Below are 19276 nucleotides of genomic sequence, written 5' to 3'. Positions count from 1 at the left end.
AGTACACACATAAAATACACGCACACACACAAATCTCTATCGTGCAAATGCACAGTAACTCACAAACACAACTTGTATCAGAAAGTCAGCAGAACTGCGTAAGAGACATGTAGGGAAGAAAGAGATGCAAAGGAACAAAAAAAGTGAGAAAGTAAATTAAGACTAAAGGAAACAAGGATTTATAGGCAAGCAGGAAAAGGAATGATGGATGAAAGATCCCAAAAAAAGACAGACATATTTATCTATATAGCAAGTGGTGTTGATGACAGAACCTTTTCATAAATTATTGTAAGTAAAATCATCTGAAAAAATATGTTTGGAGGTAAGTCTGAGAAAAGCAGAGGGAGATGATGTGTGTGTGTGGGGGGGGTCTCCACAGAGATCAAAGGCACAGAGGAAGAAAGACAGAGGTGGAAAAAGAAATGCAAACAAAGACAGATCAGAAATGTGTGCACCTGTTGGTTTTGGCTCAGGTGAAGCACAGCCATTGTTGGCTGCAAACCAGAGTCACACACAACCTGAAATGTACTTTTATCTAGTGAGCAATACAACCCAGGTGTAGCTAAGATACACATCAAAACAACCATGACATCAGAAAAATCATTTAATTCTCCACTGAAATGTGCATTATAAACTTGTTGATATCTGTAAACTGCAGAGGCATGACTATTCACATTTTAAGATATATAGAAATATACTTAAATGGGAGGTAAATATAGGTTCTTGCAATATGACGAAAAATAAGTAAATTCAGGCCCTGGTCACTATTAGATTAGTTATGATACATTTATTCAGCTACAGTTTAAATCTAGCCTAGGTAGCTTGCAACTGACAAGGCTGGTAAGCTGGCTAACATCTGTGCTAAATTTATGAATTGCTGGCTAATATAACAACAGTTAGCTATCTGAGGTTCCTCATATTTTTGAACATAAACACACTTTCAGCAATAGCTTTTCCATTAGTGCACTTTTGTGGGCTGCCAAAGTAGTATGAACAGGCTTGCTGGAAGAGTAGTTTAAACAAATAGGCATATATCATCTATATGTACATGAAAGTTAGACTAGTGGCATAAAATTAAAATAAAGTAAGTGTGAACAAAGTAAGAGTGAACACAACTGCCAGCAAGGACTACTACAGACAGGAGGGAAACAAGCCCTCCTCCCCTGCTATCCTAGGAAAAAAATTCTGTGCCCTGGACCAACTGAGTAAAGACAAACTGGAACCAATGGTAGTTTCCAATGTTTCATGTCATGGCTTTGGAGCACTAAATTTTCCCACCACACCCCAAAAATGAGTTTCCAAGCATACTGTATGAATGATTATTTAAAGCATGAAGCAAGGTAATTTTCCCTGGTGTATTATGCAGCTTTGAAACATAAAATTTAAAAGAAAAGAGCGAACCAAATCACTGGACCAACAGGCTTGCCGTAAAACCAAGCCGGAAGCTTCCGGTCTGAGACGTGAAACCAATGCGGAAGTCCCTTAAACCTGCATTCTAGCAGGGGGCAACTCTTCTGGTTGCAAAAAGAAGTCCGGTTCCATTAGAAATTATGGTTAATGACCATACTTCTCAACTGATTTATTACCTCAGTAAACACTTTCATAATGAGTTTATGGTCTCAATCACTAGTTTCAAGTCTTCTTCAATACAACATGATGTTCATTTAGTAAATTATGGTCACATTTAGAGGAAAACAGTCCATAAAACGGAGTATGCTTCATGGCAGAATTATCTATGATTGACAAGTTGTTACCATGGCGACCTGTCAATCAGGTTAGAGCGATTAGTACCCACGGCACTGTGTAAATTTAACCAGCGCCGTTGAAAAAGCATTTTAGGAGTTGGCTGTTCCCTTTCTCTGGTACATTTAGTTTTAAGACTGTTGTTCGCTAGACAAAATTGTCAGCCCTGTTAAAATGACAGTTAATGTTACTTACAGATGCAATAAGATAAGCAAGCTAGCAAGCTCCACACACGGCCGTTAGCTCCACCATCTCGTCCAAATATGGTCATGTCTGGTGCCACTGGTTGCAAAAACACAACATGGCGGTGCCCTATCGGCCAAACTCGAGGCTTCAAAACGGCAGTCCACAAACCTACCGCTGATGTCATGATGACTACATCCACTTATATGCAGTCTATGAGTAAAACCCAATAGCAGAAAGGCTGATTTGGAACTCCCTGAGTAATAAGTGTCATTCCCCCCCTCAACAAACACACACTGTGTTTCACATAGTAAAGCTCAGAACCATATGAGCACTGAAACGGCTTTTGAATGAAAAAAATTTGACAAATTACAATTAATTAAAGTGTTTCTACAAGGACTCACATCTGACACATTAAATTCATATGCACAAATCTGAAATACATTGAAAAAATATATTGTTTACATTCATTAATACTCTAGCAAATCATAGGCGCACACACACACACACACACACACACACACACACACACACACACACACACAGTCTATGTTTCACAAGTGTCAAGCTGAGCTCTTAGACAGCAGGCAGGCCTATTTGGGGGGGGGGAAGGCGGTTGTCAACTGAATATGCATCAGGTTTCTTTCCTATGCTGTCTAAACATTGGAAACCTCTCCTATTCACATTCATGAGTCGATCATTGCTGTGTGCAGAAGCTCAAGTCTGAGTGCTTCCAGAGAGAGAGAGAGAGAGAGAGAGAGAGAGAGAGAGAGAGAGAGAGAGAGAGAGAGAGAGAGAGAGAGAGAGAGAGAGAGAGAGAGAGAGAGAGAGAGAGAGATCCCCAAGGACATCCACAAGTTTGTGGTATGTAAATGATGAGTGGTTTTGCTGTTATGAATATGAGGAGGGGGATAGCAGCGTTTCTGTTTTGAAGTATGCAGAAGACAAATGACAGCTCCTCTCAAAAAAGAATCTTCCAATTGGCTTTCCTGCTACGGTCAATCAAAATGCCAGATTTGGGACCTTATTAAACACTTAACAATATTCATATATTCACATTATAAGGGTGGGTGAACTGACAGCATGTCATTTAATATACTCATATCAATTAATAGCATTATAAGTTCCTATTTTATCTTTTGTAGTGTTCAAACTATGATTATATAAGAGAGTTTATTTTTCATTAAATGGCTCACCCAAACCCCTGAAATATTCTGGTTTACACTCACTCAAAAAGTCGAATGGTTGTTTAATATTTATGTATTTTCTAATATTATCTAAAAACCTTGAAAAGAAGGCACGATAGACTAACCAATATTTACTCGGTCTGGCCAGTATTACATAGTAAATGTTTTTATTGTCTACATCAATAAAAAGGTCTAAAGATTTGAGTGTGAAAGTTGTTAAAATTCTTGACTTTTTATTTTACGGTTTGAATATATATATAAACATCACACTGGTTTACATCTTATATGAATTTATGATGGGCCTTCTAGCATGCATAACCATAAAAAATGTAATTCATTCATTCATATATTGTGATATAGTCAATTTTGATGGAAATTCAACTAAGAAGTCATTTACTGATACAACTGACACTTCTGGCAGCTAATCCAGTAAATTAACACCAGATAAATGAAAGCACTTCATCACATTGATGCAAAACTTTTGTACTACTACCACAACGCAGTCCTGATCTTGCAGTGGCCTGAGTCAACAAAAGAGGGATAGCTCCCTTCATATTAATGCTACAGCAAAATCCTATTATAAAAAAATCCTATTGTCTAATGTTGTCCAGTATGCCATCATATCACTCAACCATCAGACATGCAGAAAGAAATGAAAACCAACTCACTACTACCTGTACACACACCAAAAATTAACACACAATCGTTAATTACTCACAATTAAATTAAAAAACATCCATAGGTTCCTGTTCCCACAGATCTCAGTATCGGTCTAAAACCCATTCACACAAACAAGAAGAAGCACTGACGGATTAATGTTTCCAGAAAAGGCAAGAGATCTGGCTGGTTCACATGGCAGTCTTGAGCAGGTTTGAGGCTGCTCCATGCTTCACTTGAAGGATTGTTCAGAATGCAACTTCACTAAGGTAACACCAGATACAGTGGTACCTTAGCGCTGAAAGTTCCTAAAACCTGGATGCTGTTGAAGTCTTATTTTGCCATTGTATCAGTTACAGTAGCAGTTCACTAAGTGGTTATTGTTTGGTGTGTTTTTGTGATTGTTACTGATTTAACGACTCTTTCACACGTGCAGATTCACCCACGATATTTTCATGTAATCGTGTGAAAACGAGCCAGAGAGCAATACTGCAGAAACCTGATACAGGAACTTCCTCCCTCAAGACCACTATAAATCCACACAAATTTTACTTTGTAAGTGTTTGGTGCACTGTGTGGGAAAGTGTTCAAAACTGCTTGTAAATTGCATAGATGTTGCTGTTGTTATCTAAAATAAGAAGTGGCATCTTCAGTGATACACCAAGCATGAGTTACATTTTTATAAGTAGCTAATAATGTAAACAGCGAAAACCAGCGTTGACACTTAACACAGAAATCTTAAACAGAAGATTTTTGAAAAAGGTATATATGTAAATGTGGAACTTCACTGAACAATGTTTTAATGCAGTACACTGCCAGAGCACATTTTCTGGAATTTATTCACAATAAAGTAAGTTTCATAAAATGTAGAATGTGTAGACAGGGTTTGTCTTCTGTTCAGTTGCCAAGAGATGCCAGCAGAAACCCCAGCTGGCCGACTGTGTCAACACCAGCGCTAGACAGACTTGAGAAAAGCTGGCAAGGCACCAGCCAGCCAAACCTGGCAACAAGCAGGCCTTCTGGAAAGAAAAAAAAAAAGTTTGGAAGGGGAAGCCTGGATAAAATTTGAATTTAGATTTCTTGTAGAAAGAGTTAACTGGGCTTCTGCTGGAGAAAATCATAAATAAGTGACCCAGAGAGTAGCTTGCTATACTATTGGCTCAACATAAGACCTCTCAGCTAGATCACCAGTACTTATTTCAGTCTGGATGGCCATACAGGCATACACAAACACAGACTGACAATGTCTTTTGGACTGAAGACAGGAGGATGAAACTGACGCTGCTGCCAGACACATAAAAACACAAATGCTCCTTAGTGCTAGAGACTTTTCCCTGAAAATCTGATATCTAATAATTGTGGAATGTAAGCAGCATCACATTATCAGACTGCACCAATAATTATTAACAACAACTGGTTTAAGAAAAAGAAAGAAATAATTAAATGTCTGTACAGAGAGCCCAGTGTGTGAAACAACAAGATAATAAACACAGAGACCAGACAATCCTATCTCTCTGTTTAACCAAACAACCAATTGTTTTTTTTAAACTTAGCAGTGAAATCAAACCAAGAGCACCACAAAGAGAACCTGCACACACAGACTGAGAGAGCTAGAGAGAAAAAATCATGCCGGCCAAGATGTAAAATGTTCTGCAAGATAATTTCAAGTCCCTTTGCAGCAAAAGCAATTTTTGTTTTGCGTCTGGGACGCAGCGTGAGACAATATGGTTATCATTTGGGCACCGAGCTGAATACATTAAAAACTTAAGGACTGCGTTATCATGTCTAACCAAAATGAGCTTTCTTCTGTGCTGGGCTGACATGCCAATGGGGAGGAAATATCCACTATAATGCTGGGTTGCTTCAGCCCTGAGTGAAAAACAAACAGTGCTCACTCACTTGAATGTGAGGTAGTGCAATAGTGGCAAGTGTGTCATTGCTCTGCGTGTCAAAATCTTATTGGCGCTCTGAATAAACCAAGATTGAAAGCAGAGTTTCTGAAAGAGGACACTTTCTTTATTACAGCCAGGAAAAATGAGCTGTAGTCTTTTGTGATCTGGAGTAATGTTAGCATGCCAGCGGGAGAAAATGTTCGTCTTCCATTACTTGTGAGTCAGTCCAGATCAAATAAGCCAGTCGTTTGGCAAACACATGACTGAGCTCAGAGACACTGATAGCTAAACACAGCTGTACATGTAGCTTTACATGAGTCGGGCCTTTTGTGAGGTATGTGTGTGTAGGTAGAGATAGTGTAAGAGTGTGACTTTGGGTGTTTACATGTGTTTGGAGCATTGAAAGTGTCTGGAGCAGTCTACCCATTTTTCATCTCACACTCAAAGCCCTGACACTCCTCCCTGCCTCCTAATTAGCAGGCTGTATCACATTTTCCCCCTAGCCATTTTCTCTGCGAAAATAAAAACACTGCATCTCGTTTCATCTTCTGATCAGCCTCGTCTTACAGGGACAGGCGCAGAAAGTCCAAAGTTCAACTCATTAGCCCAGGTCACTTCCTGACTTTTCTTCAAAGGGTGCAAACCAGCAGAAGACAAAAGGCACAGGACAGCTTCACATACTACCACCTACGGACACAATTACAGAGAGGGATAGGAATAGAGAGCAGAGAAGATGAAGATGGTGGTGACAAAGGATAAACTAAGAACTGTTGTATCGTGTCAGACTGTTGAGAAGACCTCAAGGCACAAAGTAAAACCTAAAGAAACACAGAAAAGGGCGATGATGATGGCTTCTCTCCCCTTCTTAGTTTATTTATAAATGTTTTATTATATCATAAGATTATTTTAGTATAAAAAGGATATCAACCACAGAACTTGCAACGCCAGGCAAGCTGATTACCTGCTTTCAGTCTCTATGCTAAGCTAAGCTATGCTAATCACCTCCCAGGTCCTGCTTAATGGAACAGACATGAAAGTGATATACATCTTGTCATTTCACGCTTAGCTTTATTTTTAACTTCCGTAACAAGTTTGCAGTACGGTACAGTATCAATGAAACGATTACCGTTTTAACGGTAAACCATGGTAAAATTCCTGACGGTTATTATTACCGTACACATTTTAATTACCATGATAGCCGGGTACGGTTAACCGCACTATTAAAATCTCACGGCAAACACTGTCCAGCGTCTCCCAGAAGCAGGCGCGCATGCGCAGAATGCAACGTGGGTTTCTTTGGGTCAATGACAACATGGTGGAAGACAACCCTGAGGAGATTTTTCAGTCACTCTGAAGTCCGGTCGTATTTTAGTTTTTAGAGCAGTGAGGGAAACTTGATTGAAGAAAATTACCTTATAGTGAACGCATGGTGACTTAACTTTTAGCTTTGGTTTGTTTCTCTGACTTGCTAACAGCGTGTAAACTGAAGCTCTCAGTGTTGCTGCTCTTGTAAAAACGCTACACGTTGTTCTGTTGCTGTGTGCATCGTGTGTCGGCAGAGTCTATTCGTCCACTGCACGTGATAACATGTTACGCAGTTTTGTCAACCAACCAGCATATCTAGAAACACTACAGACTCCTCTGTATTTATGTCAGTTTTTGGGCTCATTGCAGTTACTATCACTGTCTTCTAAAGACTTATTTGTTTTCATGTAATTGTACATGTACATTTTAATATTTTTTGGCACATTTTTACAATACCGTGATAATACTGATAACCGTGATAATTGTGGTCACTATAATCGTGATATGAAATTTTCATACCGTTTCAAAACCTACGGTACAGTACAGTTAAGGCTGGAAGCAGCCTGCAAAGCCAGTCTGCAATGTTAACTGTTTTACCCAAGAGTCCATAAAAAACGGCAGACAATTGCAAAACTCCGCATTCTAGTCTGATGTTAGCTACATCACTAGCTGCTTTTCTGTCTACATAAGTATTCAAGCTTCCAGAGTTGAAAACTCCCTCTGCCTTTAATTATAGAGAAAAAAAAAGTACCACCTTTAGACCTTGGGTGGCATTTCCCAGCAAATAACCTGTTGAGAAAACTCACAATCTAAGCAGCCAATGAACTGACAGAACAGTAACTGGGTGTTTTGTGTTAATAATTACTGACTGCAGATTTAACTGGTCATTTATGAATGGTTGCGAGGGGAAAGTTAGACAAACCGAGCTGCCCTCCACAACCTTGTGACCCTGGAGTTTGAGAGACGTCACATAACTCCTCACCATCAGAGAGAATGACGCAAACTACTGTGACAGTGTCTGTTCTTACAATATGAGAGCATTCCATTTCTTGGCTGCCACTGCGGCACACAATCTCTTCCGGTATTTCATTCCTACCCTCTGCAACTATATTAGCATTTTCCCTTGCACTCAGAGAGAGAGAGAGAGAGAGCTAGCTTTGGGGGGGTGGGGCTTGCCTTGCAATTTTTTAATGGGTGAGTAGAGGCTACTGGCTTTAACTTGAAGAGCTGAAGTCGGTCTCCTCCTCTCAAAAACTAGCGGAACAGCGGATTACAGCAGGTAATAAAGCTTGTTAAAATCACGTTCCTCCGAAGCTCAGGCGACACTGACGTGAGTCCTACAGCTGATCTGCAGCTCTTGTCACTGGAAATGTTTTAATAATTCCAAACTGTCGCAATTTTATTTTTGTGTTGTTTTAAGAACTTGGTGGTTTTATCCAGTTTGTTATCCACACGGATGTCCGCCTGAGATCGTATTTCGGCATTAAATTTATAGCTGGGAAACAGCAGCCAGCATTCAGCAGTGTGTTTACAGCAAACAGCTGATGGAGTTACGCTAAATACTGGGTCAGAAGTTGTTGGTTTGAGTTTTCATCAGTCAGGAAGTTTCTACAAGGAGACTAAGTCGGTCTCCTCCTCTCCAAAACAAGTGGAACAGCTGATTACAGCAGGTAAAGCTCGTTAAACATCCCGTTCCTCCGACACTAAGGCGACACAGACGAGTGCTGCAGCTGATCTCCAGCATTTGTTGGCTGGAAATGTTGTAATAATCTTCCAAACTGTCGCGATTTTATGTTAGTGTTGCTTTCTCTGTGCTGGAGTTATTTTAAGAAAGGGACGTTTTTGGTTCCTTGAAAATAGACCTGGGGACTTAAAAGTCCCTGATACTTCTGGTTGAAAAGCGCCTACAGTCTGATGTGCTTCTCCACAGTAGGAGCTTCAACTCTCTCCTCATCGCAAATGCAAAGCCTCTTCTGCAGGAGTTTGTGTGCGTGTGTGTGCATTGTGAGGGGGATGGGTGTCTTACAAATGCATGGTGTCTGGGGGAGGGAATTGGCCCCTTTACTCTCCTTGCCCTCCCAATTGGGTATTTTGCTCACTGCCCCCTTCCCTTCACCACAAGCCCCTGCCCCTTCCCTTTCCCTCTTTCTCTCTTTCAGCGAGAGTTCATTTTGAGTCTTGCCCATTGTGGCGAGTGAAGAGACTGACTTGCTAAGGGGTGGCCTGGGGTCCTTTGGCTCACACTGCCAGGTCAGCCCTGTTGGAGCTAACTAAGTAACACTGGCAGGAATCTGGAGGAAAAAACACACAAAGCCTGGATCACCAATAAAGATCCTCTTCGCTCACTCATTGAGTGCATTTGTTATCGCTGTGTGTGTGTGTGTGTGTGTGTGTGTGTGTGTGTGTGTGTGTGTGTGTGTGTGTGTGTGTGTGTGTGTGTGTGTGTGAGAGAGAGACTGTGTAAAGAAAGGCAGAGGGGGTGATAGCAAATGGGAGCTAAAGAGTGAGAGAGGTAATAGAGAGAGGGAGAATCATTAAAATAAAGAGCGAATGAGCTGATTAAACACAGCCAGTTAATTAGTTCTGTTTAATAAGCAGAGGAAAGAGTTGCCTACTTTCACAGAAAACCTGTAAGGCTGTGGTGTGCACTGATGCACAGGGCCCTGTTCAATACACAGAAAATTAGTGCTGAAAATATTAGTTGATTAATCAGCAGACAGAATATAATTCGATTTATCATAGATTAATTTATGCCAAATATTTGAAGTGAGGATTTCTTGCTTTTCTCTATCTATGGGTTTTATTGCAATGTGTTAGGACATGTTTCACAATTTTTTGACATTTAAAAAGACTGAACAAATAATTGTTACCGATAATCATAGTAATCTTAGTTAAGTGTGCACACACACTCTCCTGCAAGTGGCATCCTAATGTTACACAACAGGATGTTTGCAATGGGAGAAAATATTATAAATATTATTAATATTTTCCCTAATCTGACCATGTTTAACTATATTACACTTAAGATAGCAGACACAGAAATGTTCAGTCTAGATTCTTAACAGGAGCTTAGCATTATAAGGTAGGTCAAAACAAGATACAAGCGGGAGACACTCAGAAGAAGCAAAAGCAGACAAAAAAGCCAAGGCTGAGGAGGGTGCAAATCACTGCAAAACCAATTTCAGTCAAGGCCAAAGAGAGAGAGGCCTTCAACTAGGAGATATGGGAAACAGATCAAAAAGCGGTCAGATAAATGATCTGGCCACGACAGTACAGACAGATTTAAACCACAACAGCTGGTACAGAGGGGGAAGAACATCAGTTTTATGCTCTGTCCTGACCGCAGTCCAGCAGGAGCCAGGAGACAGTGCACAAGGCTGTACTTACACAGGCAAAAAAATTAAAGGGATTTGACTGAAATGAATGGGAGTCATGTTGTCCAAAAGCTCTGGAGGAGAAAAAAAAATCCCTGAAAATGTTTTCCTCCCCATATCTTCCTTCCAGCAGGCTTTTAGCACAAAGTTAAACATGAAAGAGGGCTGCAGGTAGATTCACATAAAGATGAAGCTGGACCAAAATGATAGATGTTGTCTGTTCAGGTCTCTGTGGAGGTAATTTGGCAACAGTTAGACATAACTGTGACTTGTGCCTGAACAAATATGGACAATGTGCAGATAAAACAAAAGACCATATTACTAAAAACTAAAAGAAAAGTCACATGTCTTGCGGTTGTTAACAAAACTAAGTTTGGATTCTGTACAACTAACTTTTGTTGTTGTCACTTAGGAATTAGAAAAGTAGGGCTGATATGGCCAAAGAATAAACACATAAAACCAACCAATGAGCACTGGTATGAATTCAACATATTGGAAATACTTCTTTTTTCTTAAACCCTGAAGTGACAAGGTATCCATCTGACAGAAGCATTTAAATCTCAGTTTCATCCAACAAGTCAGAGGACTTCACCATGTCCAATGAGTGTTCAGTTTGGAGGTTTGAGACACTGCGGAGCAGAGCTGTTGGATGCAAGGGGCGCTTGAGCCTCTCGGTGTCTGGACTCAGGCCAAAATACACAAGCAGGTCCGCATTTAATGAAAACGTGGCCCTTTGCTCTGTTCTCTCCTGCATTATAACAGGATGATAAAGGTAATAGTCGACAGAACTGGGCTGTTTCACTGGGTTTTGGACAGGCCAAGAATTGTGAAGACTGATATCGAAGTCATTCCAAGTTTTAAAACATTGCAGATGTCGCTGTGGGACTTTGCAGCTGTTGGCAGAGAGCCCTGTTTTTCCATGAAAAATGGACTCAAGAAATACAATTCAAAATTTCAAATAAACAATCTAACTTTAAAGTTATAGAAAAGTTTAGCTTGGAAATAAGGTAATGTATACTCAACAGCTTATCACATTGGGTAGCATGAACATTTTCAATTCAGTTTGGAGAAAAACTAAAAAGTAAAAAGACAGAACATTAAAAAAAGGACACACAAACAGAAGAGTATAATTTGGAGTTATAAAGTATTCATGTATCAGTAGCAACTTTGGACCAAGAATCCAATAGCTGTGTGAAAGCAAGGAAGTGTAAAAAAGAAGGAATCCCCGCAATAACAGGGACAGTTAAAATGGAAAAAGAACAGACATGCTGATAGTTCAGCACAGCCACAAATGGCTCATAAACCGCTGAGGCACATTGCAATTTATGGTCGGACTAAAAACGCAGAGTTGTGCCATCGCAATGCAATGCTAGGCTGACTAATGCAAAGCACCTGTTGCTCGGATAACCTGAACACCCCATGCAAGAGAAAGGAGGTGAGAGGAATGGGGACAGAAAGACAGAAGGAATAAGTAAAACAACTTTCAAAACCAGACATTTAATGTGGTGAGACAACAAGAGGTAGAGGTGGAATGGGAATACAGTGTTGTGAATGGGTTATAGCATATTTTCCAGCGTGGCTCCAAACCCCGATGGCAGCCACCACTCTGACCCTGCTCGTCATTGGTATGAAAATGAGAACACAGGATATTAGATCTATAGAAACCCTTTTCACCAAATACTTCCCTTTCCTTGACTTCAATTGAACACTAAATTGATTGATGTTGAGACAGTGTATGAATTAACTGTGTGTGTATATGAGCAAACTGCTAGTGGAGCATAATATAATAATAGGACAATAAACTTTTTGCACTGGGAAAAATGGCTCAAAAAAAAAAAAAAAAAATCAATTAATGCCTTTTTCTGGAGGTTTTACATTAGAAATATGAGCAAATTGAGAAACAAAATCCTAAAATTCTGCCCCGCTGTTGTCATGGTAACGTAACACCGTGTGTCATGTAATTCGGCCGTTTTATATTTTCTGTTTATTTAACGGCCACGTACGAACGAGAAAACAGCTGAAACTAACATTACAGACTAGACTTTTGTCAGACGAAACTAACCGAAATATAGCCTATTCGTCAACAACCTTTTTTTCCCCTGACTAAAACACAAAGACGAGACAGCAACAATGTCCTTAAACGCTGACTATAGTAACATGCTATGTTGTTGACGAAAAATGACGACACTATAATGTAATATATAAAATAAAAATGTTAATAAAATGTCTCTCTTTTTTTTAAGTATAATGAGGAGACAAAATGTTACAGGCCATACTTTCTCCCTTTAAATTTTCACTTGAACATTATGTTCATTCAGAGGTGTTTTTTTTTTCCTGCGCTTTGAATGCTGGCCAACCGGGGCGATACCTGGTGCAGGAGGAAAACGTTACTGTACTGTGGAGGATGCGAACTCTGGTGATGAACACATGCTAGGGAGAAAGAGGTGCTTAGATATTTGGTCCCATTTCAAATACAGTGAGGCGGACAAAAAGACAGTGCGCCCAATTATAGGCAAGCAAGATTTTTGGAAAAAACACTATGAACTTGAAGCGGCATATCCAGGCTAACCACCTGGGAATTGAGATGAGTTAATGTCTCCTTTGCAATAAAAATGAGAACAAAGCTAAAATTCGAATCATCTCTCTATTTTGGTTAGACCAGATCGACCAAAATGCTAACGACAATCTATGACTGTGCAGTCTGTGAATTGTTTCAGTTGTTTTCTTTGCCCCACACTGATGCAGAAATACATTTGATTATCATACTGCACTACTCAAAATTTAAATAAGTAGCCTAATTAATGTCTATTATTGTTATTATCACAACACATCATTGAAGTGTAATTTTTAGATATGCTACTATTGTCATTATTCTTGGGTGCTTCATCGAGATGATTGATTAAAATACTGATTTAATGATTAGACATGTTTTTGATACTTATTTTGGATAAACTGGTATGTTAATCGAGTAAAAGGCAACATTTTTTTCTTTAGAATACACAAATTAGTCATTAGATTAATCGAAAAAAAATAGTTTGATTAATCGATTTGAAAAATAATCGTTATGTACAGCCATTGTTGTTTCCCACGCCTCTGTGCCCTGAGGGGTGGACAACAAAAAGAGCCCAATTATATCCCCAACAAGACAAGTGCAGGAATGTGCTTACAGATATATTTGACACTCAACTGCCCATTTGCCCTTTGGAGGAGTGTTATTGTGAAGAAAAATGTTATGTTGTGCATGTACTTCTCGTTCATAGCACCTGGAAAACATACATACATACATACATACACACACACACACACACACACACTATAACCTTCTATTCAATTAAACATGCAGTGAATTTCTACAAGGCCTGCGTGGAGTGCTGCAGCATGTCAGACTGGATATACAGTGGTTCATACATACATTTAGCTTCATTTTATTCATTGAGAAGAATATGCTTGGAAATGTGCAATGTTGGGCAGCAAAACAGAGAAAAACGTACTCAAAGTCAAAAGAGAGAATGAATGAGCGATAGTAATAGTCCCACATGTAGCAGAGGGCCGGTGAGGCTCATAGTAACCTTGACTGTTAGAGAACACAGCCATGCAGGCTTTGCAGTAAGAGGCAAGAAGGCTTTGAAGTTGTACTGCAGAGAACCTAGCAGGAATTCTGATGTCCTGCTGTATATTCCATAACCCTCCTCCTCCCCCTCTCTGCTAGTCTCTGCAACTGATTCAATACAAAGCAAGGAAAAGAGAAGGAACGCAGCATAAGCAGCCTAGAGACAGACAAAAAGAGAACGTAGGAAAAAGAGATTAAATGAATGGCAGGTTGAAACAAAGGAGAGAGAAGCCATTTATTAAAATAGGCCTACAAAAAATGTCTAGTCCGAGTGAAAAAAAAACAACAACAACAACAAAGCAGGAGTTGGGGCTCTGTGATAGCCCCTCAACTGGTGTTGCCCTTGGACCAAACCCAACCCAGAAAATCACAGCTTAATGACGGTGCCAGAGCTACCACAATTTTCTCTTTTCCTGCACAAACCTCCACTGCCCTCAAATTACTATCAGTATTCAATTAGGGGCCCGGGTATACTGGACGAGCCAGCCTCAATAACAAACCACACTTCTCTGTGGATTAAGGCCCTTCAAACTAACAGAGGGAAATTTCCTTTGTAAATAATCAGCCAACAGGGCTAAAATACCTTCTCAGTAAAAGCAAGGGAACAGGACTTTTCACACCATGATGAGTGATTGGCTTACCATTAGTGACAATCTATTCATGCCAGTTCATTACACCGTTATGGTTTTCCATGTTTCCAACAGCAAAACATGTGTTACTAAAACTGTGGCTGGAAACGTGTACCATGGTCCTGGCTCTAGCAGGCGGCCACATGACATAGAGTAGCACAAGGCCCCTGTTTTAATAACATGGGAATGGGAAAGGACATTAAATATCATATTTACATCCCAGGCTAAGTCCAATTTGCTGTGTAAAACCTCCCGCTTAAGCCGCAGACAATCTGACATGAAATGCTCATTAGTTACATATATCAGAGAGGACTGTCTCCTTTCTGAAAACCCACTGAGAGCTGCATGGCAGAAATCCGTGTCACAAATCTTTCGGAACGATATGAAATAATGTCTTAAAATGGAAGTACTATTCTTAACCTTCGTTGTGATTTATACTCTGAGAACCTGCGAGGTCTGAGAGACAAAGCCATGCTGCAACAATTCAAAGATGCAACAAATAGTATGCAATAGCAACAACTCAACAGGAGCCACACAAAGGCCGTTTGACATAATTAACACATTAAGCTCATGGAAAATTTAATATGAATATAAATAATGGGAAAAGGCTATAGTATACTAAGATACCACACAATGAACAAAATGTAGGGAAAGCTGAAATATGTCCCCTGCACTGCTAAAAGCTGAGCATTGTAATTGCACTGTTATGAACCTGTCAACAAAGTATGACTAAAAATATTAGTCAATTAGTCGATGACATTCACTGATACCGTCTTCTCACTTTTGAGCATTTGATCGTTTTCTTTGTGACATAGAACAGAAAAAAATATCTTCTGTGGGTTTTGGACTGTTGGTTGGACAGCATTAAACATTTGAAGTCATCTTTGGCTGTGAGCATTTTCTGATGGGCATGATTGACATTTCACAGATTAAAACAATAAGCAAACGATAGAGGAAAGATTATACATAGACTAATTAATAACAGGAGTTCGTTGCAGCCCTAAAACAAACTTTACAGTTTGTAGTTAAAATAATCCTATCGAAATAAACTGATTTCATTAAAATAAACTGAACTAAGTGTAGCAGAATACCTTAAGTGTGAAAAATAAAACCCATTGAAACTTCCCAGGGAATTGCTTTTACAACATTAATCTGCAAAAAACACCGGTGAGTGTCAACTGTACACCCTGATGTCCCCTGATGACTGAGAAACTCAATGACAGATTGAACAAGTCTGACCCAGTGACTCCGAAGCACTGACAAGGCAAGCCTCAAATTACACATCTGCAGAGAATGAGGGGTGGAGTGGAGAGGGGTACAATTACGTTTTAAATGGAGATGCTGGGACACTTGCTTGATAACAAAACCTTCAGATCCTCTCCGAAACAGTACAGCGTGATCTTTGCATGTTGATGCCTCCATGCCAAAAAGAGAAAGATAAAATGAAATCTTGTTCAACTGGCCCACCTTCAGGCTGTGAATCAGGCATCATCTGAGCATCAAAGCAGGTGTCCACACAAACAGCATGGTAGACAGATTCCTGCAGTTGTTTTCGTGGGCAGACATGGACTGTTTTTACTGAATGCACATCTCTTACATTTGCGGAAAACCGCTCTGTCATATTCGTGAAATGTACCGCTTCAATCAAACTCACATTAGCTTCATGCCAAGTCAGATTTTCACACCTTGTACAACAAAATGATAGCCTCAAAACTGTTTTCCCAAGATACAGGGGAGTGATGCTGAATGCATATTTTCATGAATATGAAATCTCAACGAGTCATGAAAAATAAAGTGAGACAAAAAACAAAATTATTTTGCATTAATTGCATCTTTGCAGCTGCAGCAATGAGACAGAAACCAAGTACAAACTGGAGCTCAGGGAGGGATGAGCAGTGACAAAGGCGAATCTGGGGGGGATCAGAGGCAGCCCTCAAAGCCGACTCCCAGAGCCGGGATGAAGGCAGCTCAGTGTGGAAGCTGAGAAGATGAAACACCATTTGGGGTCAGGGCCCCCCCGTTGCCTCGCCTCTGTGTTCAAGGCCTGTGAGCGCCTCTGCCTCTGTAGTGCAAACACACCCCTCACACCCTGCAGCACCCGGCCCTGCACCAAGCACCTCCTGCCATTTGGTGTTTGTGCTGTGTTCACATAGTAGGTTTAAAAACTGCGGATCCTTTTCTTGATTAATCTAATAATTGTTTGGTCTATAAAATGCCATAAAGTAGTGAAAAATGTCTGTTAACGTTTCCTAAAGCTCAAGGTGTTTTGTCCAACCTAGCCCAAAACCAAAAGAGTTCAATTTATTGTCACATAAGACAGCAAATCCTCGGAATTAACTTTTTTCTTGAAAATTTTCTGAACCGAATGACTTTCATTTGCAAAGTAGTTATACATTTTCTGTCAACCAAATAATCGACTAATAGTTTCAGCTCTAAAATCAATGTTTCAAGTGAATCAAGGTTTATATAATGTAATAAGAGGATACACATCAAAATGGGATGGTTACTGGCTAGAAAATAAGAGTATGGGCAGAAAAATAATAAAACACAAAATCATGTCAGTTGAAGTCAAGAGTTGAAACAATGAATCAATTAGTCAATGACAAACTAAATAGTTTACAACATTGACATTTGATAACAGAGTTGTCACTTAAGTCATATATAAAGCAAAAATGCAAAAAAAGAATAAACGTTTCAAATTTGCTGTTTTTCTCCTTTTTCTTCATTGTAAACCTTTTTGGTCAAGCACATCAATCAGTTTGAAGACATCTCGCCAGCTTGAGCTCTGGGAACATGTGATGGGCATATTTCACTATTTTCTGACATTTTATCAACCAAGCAAATCAATAACCCTTCCTCCCCACGAAAATAACTTATCTGAAAATATCTGATGGAGACAATGTGTTTCATTCCACATGACATACTCTGGTTTTATTTATTGCATCATGAGCAGTATCAGTTCCCCTTGTGTCCTGAAGCTGATTTTCTGACTGGGTTTGTGGGCTGCAGCCAACTTCGATAAAAATGGATTTATTCCTGTTATTTGATGTTCGGGTGGACCACTTAGCACAGATTCTTAGGCAGCTAGCTGAATTATAACTAGCTTTTTATCTGCACAATAGCATGCGCCCATCTTTGTAACCAGTCTGATGACCTTAGAACACATCACAGTTAACTGTACCAAGCTGGTTATTTATGAAGATAAATAAGGATCAATGTGTTATAAGAAAAAAGTGTGGCAAAAAAGGTGACATGTCTATTCACATTTGCAACAGACACACACAGTAAATGTGTATATTCGTCAGATTCGGGAATAATAAAGGGTGAAACGAGCCGCCCACAACACCAAACCTGCAGCGTGCTGATGCCCCAAATAAAAGCCTCTCAACTTCAAAGCGCCTGTTGTTGCACTGCAACACTGAGCGAGACAACACTGACAACCAAATAGCCAACTGTTTCGTTCCACTGTAACATTTCTATCAACAAAGTTTCCCTCTGTGATTATTTCATGAATTTGATGTTTTGGCCTACTGACAATCCTGTTTGTGCCAGTTTTGCTCTTTAAATCCGCCACAACTCGAAGTGGCATATGCATATCTGGGTTTTACAAACAAAAGCACAACAACAACAACAAAAAAGATTTCTCCTCCACGTTTACCTGCATAGTAAAGACTCCTAGCTCCTGCGAGGACAGCTTTTTCATCTGCTCGGCCAAAACTTGCGCTTCTTCCAGGATGGAAAACTCCGTCTCAGCTCCGCAATATCCACAAGAAAGAGCCGACAAGATTAAAACGAAGCTCCAAGAAAAAGCCAAGAAGCTCCCGTGAAACAGGCGGTGTTTCTCCCGGAAAGCTGCGCGCGTATCCGGCGTCAAAACCAGAGGTTTCTCTCCTGCCCGCCTCGCCATGATGGCAGTGCGTCTACAGGCTGGAGAAACGCCGAGTCTGAACTGGTGGCGGAAAGAAAAAAAAACTTCAAGGGAAACTACTTTTACAACTTCGTAGCGTAGAGTACGTGAGCCCTTTCTCTCCGGTATAAGTCTTCACAGTTTTCAGAAGCGCAAACCATTGCAACTCCTCCAAATCCCTCAAAAGAAGAAAGTATATCCATGCGTGAGAGAGGACAGGGTTTTTCCAGTTTAAACGACTTCGGTCACTCGCTCCAACTCCTGGAAGTCTGGCAAAGTGTGTGCGAGCCGGAGATTCACCACAATGGGGGTGAAAGTGGGAGGCGTGGAAACGCAAGAGTCCTACACCGGCGCCTGGATCTCCGGATCAATGGATCAGGGTTTCATGATGCCTTCAACTGCAGCTGGGAAAATGGCCCCCGGGAAACCCGCTTAGAATTGCATGCACCTCCATAGGCCTATTTGCTGAGAAAAGAGGTGGATGGAAATCTCGGCAGATAGCCTGCATTATTCGGCAGAATATCTCTTAAGGTCCTCTTCACACACACACATATTTTTGTTGAATCTCAAGGAATGCTACTTCTGCTAACTGTAATAAAATGACTGTAAACGTTCAAATCCCACAAAGAATATTATATCGTAGGTAGGGTTTTAAAAATACAGAGAAGTGCAGGTCCCCTTAATGCAGCCACCCCCTATCACAACCCCTTCAAAATTGTGGAAAAAAAAGTGTCTAAAACGTTTGCAAAAGTTTGGATATTTTCAAATCCTGTTTATTATGTTGACTGG

At 40.1% G+C, this 19276-nt stretch overlaps 1 protein-coding gene across 1 annotated transcript in view; it reads right to left on the bottom strand.

Moving 5' to 3' along the window:
- Window positions 1-18487, bottom strand: part of cachd1 (cache domain containing 1) — a 94708-nt gene extending 76221 nt beyond the window's left edge. Inside the window, exon 1 of the mRNA XM_038715316.1 lies at window positions 18239-18487. Within this exon, the coding sequence (XP_038571244.1) occupies window positions 18239-18487 (249 nt within the window). The remainder of the gene's footprint in view (window positions 1-18238) is intronic.
- Window positions 18488-19276: the final 789 nt, after the last annotated feature.

This window comes from Micropterus salmoides, unplaced genomic scaffold (assembly GCF_014851395.1).
Source record: "Micropterus salmoides isolate LMB-PRFRI ecotype aquatic unplaced genomic scaffold, ASM1485139v1 Ms_hic_scaffold_13, whole genome shotgun sequence".
Lineage (NCBI taxonomy): Eukaryota > Metazoa > Chordata > Actinopteri > Centrarchiformes > Centrarchidae > Micropterus > Micropterus salmoides.
The sequence above is the reverse complement of the archived record's forward strand: the minus strand, read 5'-3'. Positions and strand labels throughout refer to the sequence as shown.